Source organism: Sprattus sprattus, assembly GCF_963457725.1.
Source record: "Sprattus sprattus genome assembly, chromosome: 19".
NCBI lineage: Eukaryota > Metazoa > Chordata > Actinopteri > Clupeiformes > Clupeidae > Sprattus > Sprattus sprattus.
This window is the reverse complement of record NC_137917.1, coordinates 11026195-11035793: the sequence shown is the minus strand read 5'-3', so window position 1 is coordinate 11035793 and position 9599 is coordinate 11026195. Positions and strand designations below refer to the sequence as shown.

General features: G+C 38.3%; 1 protein-coding gene across 1 annotated transcript in view; it reads right to left on the bottom strand.

Moving 5' to 3' along the window:
• The window catches only part of LOC308380129 (tumor necrosis factor receptor superfamily member 14), a gene marked incomplete at both ends in the record, with an annotated part of 3407 nt that extends 834 nt beyond the window's left edge, over nt 1–2573 (bottom strand). Inside the window, 4 exons of the mRNA XM_080857399.1 lie at nt 252–407; nt 1089–1199; nt 2356–2383; nt 2505–2573. Of these exons, the coding sequence (XP_080713525.1) occupies nt 252–407; nt 1089–1199; nt 2356–2383; nt 2505–2573 (364 nt within the window). The remainder of the gene's footprint in view (nt 1–251; nt 408–1088; nt 1200–2355; nt 2384–2504) is intronic.
• Between the last annotated feature and the right edge of the window lie 7026 nt (nt 2574–9599).

Sequence of the window (9599 nt, the reverse complement as noted above, 5' to 3'; positions counted from 1 at the left end):
AAGTTTAAAAGCATGCATGTACACACCAAATATACACACACACGTTTTCCTCAATCCCTCTCTGCTCTCTGTCTTACCCACACACACATACACACAAATATAGGCACACAGCCATCCATATACAACCTCCCCAACACACATACACATACAGACCAAGAGAGAGAGAGAAAGAGAGAGAGAGAGAGAGAGAGAGAGAGAGAGAGAGAGAGAGAGAGAGAGAGAGAGAAAGACATACTGTATTTTGTCAGTACCATTCATTTTGACTGTAGTTGTAGTGAGGTCCTTTTCACAGCGTGAACACATCTCATGGTAGACAGGGTGAAATTTCTTGCATGTGTATCCAGCCTTGCAGCGACATCTGACGTTAGACTTGGGACTGCATGCTTCAACCACCTCCATGTTAAACTCTATCATTCACACACACACACACATACACACACACACACACACACACACACACACACACACACACACACACACACACACACACACACACACAGACAGACAGACACACACATATACACACACACACATACCCACATAGTCAACTTTTGCTGTGGCTGACAAAACATAAAAACATCAAAGGACTTTCATTTGACTCATTTCCTGTGGCACATGCTTTAACCTAAGATTCTTAGAATTATTATTCTGCAGAAATGTGGAGCCCAACCTCATGCTAAAGTAGAAAACACTATTTTTCAGATAGAAAGGAATGAATCACTAGTTTTTTTTCAATTCAGCAGAACTAATCCTCTGCTCTATATCCTCATTCTCTTTCCCCCCCATTTGCCTATACTATATCACATCATCATAACACAATAAGGCCAATACTAAAGAACAAATGTTAAGTGTAAGGTACCAGCATTGTAATGAACCATTGTAATGAATCATGTTGCTTATTATATATGTGAGATCGTCAGTGCATTCAGTGAGGTTTGATTGTTTTTTCGCCATGTAATATCAATTTGCACATGTTTAGCAAACATGGAAAGCACTAGTTAATCAGGCCAAATTCTTTCGATTCTCACTATTTCTGGGCAACATGCTGTTAAACAATTGGAAATTGTCATTATGGGAGGTCATGCTACCAGGTCTGCAGTCTCTTGAGCAGGAGTGGCATTGCTCTTCCATGTTTTTTTTCTTGGTGTAACTGTAAGGGGGACATGGGGCACAGATGCTGCAGGATTTCTGGAAAAATCCTGCCACACAGATTAAGAAAGGACAGTGTTAGAGGTGAGACGGACATGCCACAAAGCCTTTTGAATTTGAATTTGAGTTTGAGTAAAGAAAGATATAAGATGAAATTCAATGAGGAACGGTGATCAGAGAAGGATGTTACACTACGCCATTTCCTCATCAAAAAAGATTTTTTCTGTACAAGACTATTTCATTCATGTGCAGCGAGTCATTTTTTTTCCACTGAGGTGGTTTGTATGCTCACGCAGCTTGAGAACGGCTGGTGGAAACACAACTTCACACCTGTGCACAGTTACCTCTGGTGACCACAGCGCACACAAAGTGCTGACTGTATGGGCACGAACGAGAGCAAGAGCAAGAGCAAGAGCAGAGAGAGAGAGAGAGAGAAGGAGAGAAGGAGCGAGCGAGCGAGAGAGAGAGAGAGAGAGAGAAAACAACAGGAAACCTGGGGTCTGAGATAAAGAGAATATGACATACAAGCAGGTAGGTTCATGGAGGATGTGGTTATTCTTCTTGATTAGGGCACGCACTGACTTTTCCATCCAGAGAAAGACAGAAAAAAAATGAGAAAGAGAGCAAGACAGAGATGGTGAGATTGTGAGAGATCGATAGATGCACAGATATATAGATAGACAGATAGATAGACAGACAGATATACAGTGTAAATATATAACTATACTGCCCATATTGCCAACTGAGATTAGAAATCCAGAATCAAATAGCCACCATTCCATGCATGCCATTTATGTTCACATTTTTTTATTTTATATTATTTTTTTAAAACTATATATTATTATTATTTTGCACCAAATCACACCATTTTATGTTATTTGGTGTAAAAAAAAAAAGTACTCAAAATATGTGGCTATTTAATATAGACCTTGTCAATTCTCTGTTGACGATATGTAGAGACAAACAGTGACACGGAAGGAAATGGGGTACAGGTGAAAAGACACCAATAGATTTCCTGCGCACAATTTCTCAGAATCAAAAAGTAAAATGTCCGGTAAAAGGAATGCCCCCTGCACATACGGTATTTTCATGCAGCTGCATGAATATGACATACTTACATGCCTTTGTGCATCTAGAAAAGTAAAGTCTCTGTAAAGCACAGCACACTAGAAGCCAGAACCGCACAGCGTTGCCCACTTAACTTACCTGGATCACAAATCCTGCAATCTGTGTACTGGTAAAAGGAAGTAGAACCACAAGAAAGTCAAAATCTTACGCCAAGAGTCACACCATGAGCATTAACTGATACCTCACACAGAAAGTCTGCTTAGAAACGTGGGAAAAATTGTCTTTACCTCAGAAAGTACGGAAACCCCGCAAGCTATTATCATTAGCTGAATTGTCAAGAGTAGCCTTGCTCCCATGCTGTTAAGATTGACAGGTGATTAATCACTTATATATATTGTCTGTCTAGCACGCACTATGTGATTTTTTTTTTATTAACTAATGCAACGGACACCAGCAACAATGTACACAGCGACGTATCTTTGCAGGGCATGTCTGAACTGTTACTTAATTGCAATCTGAATGCAATAAAACGGAATTACAAAACGAACTTGAGGTGACTTGAGCTGAAGTATAACCATATAAAGACCTTACCTCCTCCACCGTCTGTTGTAGGCTCTGTCGTCAGTTTTTTGCCTGTCTTTTTGAGCGCTCCTAATGTGTCTGCTGTTGTGACCTTCACGGTGTCTCGTTCCTCTCTCTCTCTCTCTCTCCCTTCCTCCCCCTTATCGTTGATCTGTGTTTCTTTTTCATCACCTGTTGTTTATTTTTTCTTCTCTCCGTTTTCTTCTCTTTTTTCTTTTCTCCAATAGCCGCAAGTTCCCTGATGTACCTATTTACACTGATCCTGCTGTCTGCTATCATTATTACAGTGCATGAAATGCCCTGTATTGTTATTCCTAGGCTTCTTCTTCTTCTTCTTCTTATTCTTGTTACCTTTTTCTGCGATTAATTCAGCCCGAACCGCTTAACGTAGAAACTTCATTCAAACTTTGTCGCGTAGGTCTTGTAAACGACACTTATGCTATGTATTTTTCACTTTTCAAAACTTTATACTTTTTAAGATATTAAATAAAAACGAATCGAAATTTTCCCATTGACTTGCATTGGGCCATTATGACGTCATAATAGGGTCTTTAAACTGGCTTGCACCTGTGCTTTACTGACAGCTGCGCCAAATCAAAGGAACCTCTTTGTCCCTCTCAATTTAACTGTAACTACACTGTAAAAAAAGCAACTTGTATTTGTTGGCCTAAAACAGTACTTTATGTTGGTAAAACTTGAAAATATATAGCCCTCTTTGTTGTGACATGCGGGAAAAAGCCAACTGTCCGTTGGCACTTTACAATTGAAGTCTCATTCTGGCTGTGCTGCTGTCTCTTGCTGGAGTCCAAACAGGTACGTTTTAAATCAACCTTTAATTAAATTAAAATGATGCGCGAATTTTATTCTGAGTTGTGTTGTGCAGTAGGCCTATGTTGTACGTCGTTTAATGGAGAAAGCGACCAAGACATTTACCCAAAGCTTTTCAGTCATTAGAGAAAGCTAGCATCAGTCAGGCAACCTATTCAAACAGGACAGGCATGTTATCTTCTGACTGTTGGTATTGTGTTAAAGTAACACAATGCAACAATTATACTTCAGGATTATGGTTAGGATAATCAGTTTAACCTAAAAATAACAGCTTGAAAAAAATTGGGGCGCTACAATGACTTTTAATATAGAGAATTGCATCCGCGCCATTGCTATGCAGGGTCTATAGGCACATAACTTCGTTCTGTAGTTTTGCCGCCCAACTTTCCACTGTCTGCTGAACTAGTAAGCTTATTTGCCATCTTGCTTTGTCTTGTGTTGCACTTGCTTGACTGTGTAAGGACAGTTGTTGAGTAACTAGTTTGTAATAATGTCAAAGTCAGCACATTTCAAGAGATTTCGTCAGTTTTAGCTGATAGCATATAGCTAGCGTATAGCTATTGATCCGTTGTGCTGCTTTAATTCGTGTTTGCCAGCTTGTTACAGATACAAAAAAGACATTAGGGTATTAATGCTAACTCAAAATTGTGGTTGCAACATTAGCTGACATTTGATGCCATCTTTCAGAAGTGTAGTGTTCCTACACAGTGGTAGTCATGCTCCGTCTCTGCTCCAGGTAGCAGGTGAGCAGGCTGGTTTAGTAGGGACAGAGAGAGCGCGGGGCCAGCGACAGGTTGCTGCTCGGTTCTGCAATTAGTGTGCTGCCTGCCCCACCAGTGGCGGCTGCTGATCTTTCAAAGAGGGGGAGCTCATTTTTTGGGTACATCATACAAATATTAGCATTGTCTGCCATCGTGTGTAGTTTGTTACCTGGCTAGTTCACACTTACGACCAGTGGCGATTTCTTTAAAGCTTGGCTTCCCCTAATAGGTGGTGGGCCGAGGTGCGATTTCGTGCATTTTAACGTTCCCTGGATATGGAGAAGCCATGTTTTTGTAAATATGTTCTACGTTTGTATTCACGTTTAGACAAAAATTGTTGCCACTTGCAGTTATTGCTTATTAAGTTGTTATCGATAACTTTATTCCCGAGGCAAATGGAGAGGGCAGCTACACTTTGGGTCCGATAATCGTGACGTTTTGACGTTGTTATCCAATCGCGTTCTTGGAATTGCTCCAGTGAAGTTAATGAGCAGTCCAACAACACTGTTTACATCTTTGTCCATGTAGTGTGAATTGTGGAATATATAGGTCATTTTTAGACGTTTTTGATTCAGTTTTCAAATCGAGGTGATATAGCGGCTTTTTCTTGTTAAACAAAGGGTATTTTAATCTTAAAAACAAAAAGACATTGCTCTGTGGGGAGCCTTTTCATAATGTTGTCAGACACTGATAATGATATGAGCCTGTCAGTGACACAAAAAGCACCTCCAGTGGATATACCTTCACAGTGAGCAATCGTAATCGTAGCAATCATTTTGGATATTGAAAAGGACAGCTGCCTGCATGTTTACTCTACTTCTTATATGTCAATTACATCTTGTAATGTTTCATGCAACTCTTGTTTCAGACATCTGACATCTCTGCACATAGACAAACTGCAGCTTTAAAGGGCCTTCCCTTGTAAAAAAAATGTTTTTGGTTGGTTTTTCTGAAACATGTTACATGGTCTCGATAGTTTGCATTTACTTGCCCCTTTTGGAAGGGATTTGATACAGTATAAATAAAACAAATGTTTTGAATGTATATGTTGCGTCTGTAATTATCTATACATTTGATTAGAAGTTCCTGGTTATAAATTATAAAGTTGAGTTACATTATAAACTATTGCAGTGTGCGATTTTAAATTCCTCTTAAATTATTCTGCTAAACCCATTTAAAGTGAATTCTGTATAAGAACTCATTACAATGTAAAATTATAAATTACTACAATTTACAGGACAGTTAGCTGAAGTGAGGATTTAAAGTTATTACAACGTTAAATAATAAGTTAGTACAATTTAGGGGAGAGTTAGCAGAAGTAAGGATTAAAAGTTATTACAATGTTAAATAATAAGTAAGTACAACTTAGGGGAGAGTTAGCACAAGTAAGGATTAAATGTTATTACAATGTTAAATAATAAGTAAGTACAACTTAGGGGAGAGTTGGCACAAGTAAGGATTAAATGTTATTACAATGTAAAATTATGAGTTAGTAGAACTTACTCTTGAGTTGACCAAAATCAGAATTCAGAGTTGAGCAAACTCAAAAGCAAAACTAAAATATTGAGTTTAATTGCCCAACTTAAAATTTTACTGAAGTTTGTTGCCTTAAAATTTTACTGAAGTTTGTTGCCTTAAAATTTTGAGTTTACCCAACTTTTTTTTTTTTTTTTTTTTTTACAGTGTAGGAACATTAAGACACCTTCCATTCTCTACTTTTTTTCTCTCCATCTCTCCATCTTTCTCTCTATCCCTCTCAGTCTATTTTCTCTCACACTCAATCTCTCTTCTTCACTCCATTTTTATCTCCTTTTTTCAATATTTTCACTCTTTTTCTCTTTCACTCTTCTTTCCTTCTTTCACTTTTCTTTCCTTTCTTCACTCTCCTTTCTTCTTTCCTTCTTTCACTCTTCTTTCCTTTCTTCACTCTTCTTTCTTTTCTTCCACTCCTCTTTCCTTTCTTCACTCTTCTTTCTTTTCTTCTTTCCTTCTTTCACTCTTCTTTCCTTCATCCTCTCTTCTCTCCTTTCTTCACTCTTCTATCCTTTCTTCGTTCCTTCTTTCACTCTTCTTTCTTTTCTTCTTCCTTTCCTAACCTTTGCATTTCATGCACTGGTATTTCCTTCAGGAAATGCATTTTCTAGTTTATTATAAAATGTGGCGTGAAGAAAAGCCGGGTACGTACGTAAGGGTGTGTGTGTGTATGACTGCATTGGTGCATGCATGATATGCAAAAACAGATTTTTTTTTTTTAATGGTCAAATCATATAGAGCTCTGAATGTCAGTGTCAGTCTTTCTTGTTTGCCCGCATTCTGATAGGTCTCAACCCTGTTTAAAAAGTTTTCTGTGAATACCAGAAACAGAAACTTAAAGGGTCGATCCAGATAGCAGTATCTGAACTCGCTGGTGCAATATTATCAGCTACTGTATCGTATGGGCACTTCACACACCTGCCACTGTATGGGCCGAATGAGAACTCAAAACACACAAGACAGCAGCACCCAATGTCATTGCTCAGCGGTGTCTTTATTCTCAGGTATGTTAAATGTCGTTCAGTGCTCTTGCATTTAAAAGCTAGCGAGTCATTTTGCTTCATCTTTGTGTTACTTACACGTTGATTTAAGCCCAGCCCCATGCCAAGTGCACCTGTCCTCACACATAGTCACTTATTCACATCCACCACTGAGCTCCACTCATGCCAGCTTTTTCCTTAAGCCTGAACAGGGGTGGGGTGGGGCATCATTAAGAATGGAGAAGAACACTGGCCAAAGGTAATCACATTCACAGTCCAGCAGAGGTGTGCAGGCCCTAGGTCAGACACCAGTAGAATGCACATACTGTACAGTGAAACTGCACATTACAGGGATCCACTTTGATTTAAATGTTTAATGTGACGCATTAAGCAGTAGGTACTTAAGAACTAGGCACCAAATACACAATTTAGTGATCAGCACCATGTACTTCTTATTCAAACATGTCAATACAATTCAATATCGGCTGGAGTAGTCAAGGTCAGAATGGCTAGGGTTTAGTGTCAGGGTCAGCATTAGCCACACGTAATAATATGAGTTTATGTGAATCTTACTTATTACATTCTTTACTACATTGCAATAATGATACTTCATGAAACAGTGGACTGATATCTCTGGCTGTAGTTGCTGGCTAGTTGAATTATTGGGTTTATTACCTCATTCAGAAAACTGAAATGGAATGCTCTGGAACACTATTCCTGGCTGATCGAGGAGTGCACACCTCTGTTGACAGTGTATGTTTACAACTGATGAATGCTCACTCTACAGGGGACCAATGGCAGTCTTTCACTCATATGCTGTTCAGCTCACACATGCTGAAGGTGTAAAGCCACACAACACCATCTGAAATCCCACACTAGACAGCCAGTGCATTTGACAGAGACGGCAAACTTTCTTGCATAGCCAGCATTTTGATATATCCATAACAATTTCCTTTGAGTATAGTATCATGACAATCATATCGTAACATCATGTGTAAAGCATTCAATTTTCTTCTTGTCTATTTTTTTATGTGATTTCCTATACACACTTTGGTGATTTTTCAAAAGAATTCACTTATTGTTCTGAGATCTTTATGAAGATGTGATATGATGAGTAGTCCTGTCTTAAATTTATTAAGCAGGTTTTTCTAAGCTGGTTTTATCTGCTGTGCGCTTACTGCATGTTTATATCTTTTCTAAGACTTTGTGCAAAGTTGAAAATTTACAGTGACGGATTGAGAAGACATTTGATTCTATGCACTGAGAAGCTTATTTGAGAAGTTCAGCATTCTTCATGTTGCAGTCAAACAATAAGTAAACTCCTTTTACATATTTATATATATAAAAGAAAAATTTCAAGCGCACCAAAATTAACAAACACACACCAACATGCTTACAGTATATGGTCACACAAACACACGCGTCCAGTCACACGCATATTAAATACAGCAAAAAAGAGAAAACCTTCAAACCTTTCTTGAATGTTTTCCTTTGCTATCATAGGAAGGATGTTTTCAAACCCACCAATGCTGTCAGGAGCCACAACCATTTCCTTGGGCTGTAGGAATATTTCATTTATGAAAACCATGGGAATAGTGAAGGTAAACATTTACTACATTTCAATATATGACCCTAGTCTTCTGATTATTATCCAATTATCAATTATTAAATACATTTTGGGACCAGATTAAACCGAACATTAAGAAGCCACAGCTTCTGCTCCACTGAATCAACAGTATTGGGCTCCTGACAGCATTGCTGTTTACATCTCTCAATATTAAGCTGACATCACACATTTCAGCCGCATCTCCCCATAAATAAAAAAATCCTCATTCGCAATATACACACAGGAGGAAATGTAGCTATTTTACAAAAGTAACAGTAACAACATAAGTAAAAATCAACAAAAAAAGCAACAAAGAAAAAAAAACATCAGATGGTTGAATCAGTTTTTTCATAACGTATAAAACAAAAACATTTTACACAACCTCAAATTAAAACCTACACGATATAAACAACCTTGAGGATCTCATCGGCTTTGGCTGTTGAAGAATTGCCCATCATTGTAATAGCTTCACTCTGTGTTCCATTAAAAGCTGCTGTACTCGGTTCATCTTTGCTTTGTTCTCACTGCTGTTTCTGAAGCTCAAAAATAGATAAAGACATAGGAATTGAGCACCAATGAAAGTCTGGCTGTCATAGCAGATAATAGTTTGACATCATTTGTGACCTTCATGACCTCTAGATTTTGGCACGCAAGAAACAATCCATTCCTGTGGGTTGAAGTACGGACATCTCCCAGACATCAGCCATCCATCAAGGTGAGATGAAAATAAAACTTTATTCTTTATCAAACATTTTGATAATTTATTGAATAGTTTTTGTTTAGTTTTTGTCTTTCCTGAGAGATTATTACCCCTCTCTTATATGGCATATATTCCTATTAAGCTTTGTTTTGTCCGGTATCAAGTTGATTAAAGCAACTGTATGTATCAGCTTTCACTGATGGTCACGTAACTGTCCGTAACTGTGCCTGCCAGTGTAGACTAAGATTAAAGGTCAAAGACCACAAAGAGTGAGTGTGGCAGGACTCAACACAATTTGTGTTATCCCTAAACCGAATTGTAAATCAAATAAACTACAACCAGCGCTAAGAGTAACCCTCCAACTTCAAGGTTCCTAAAATAAACGTGGAGCG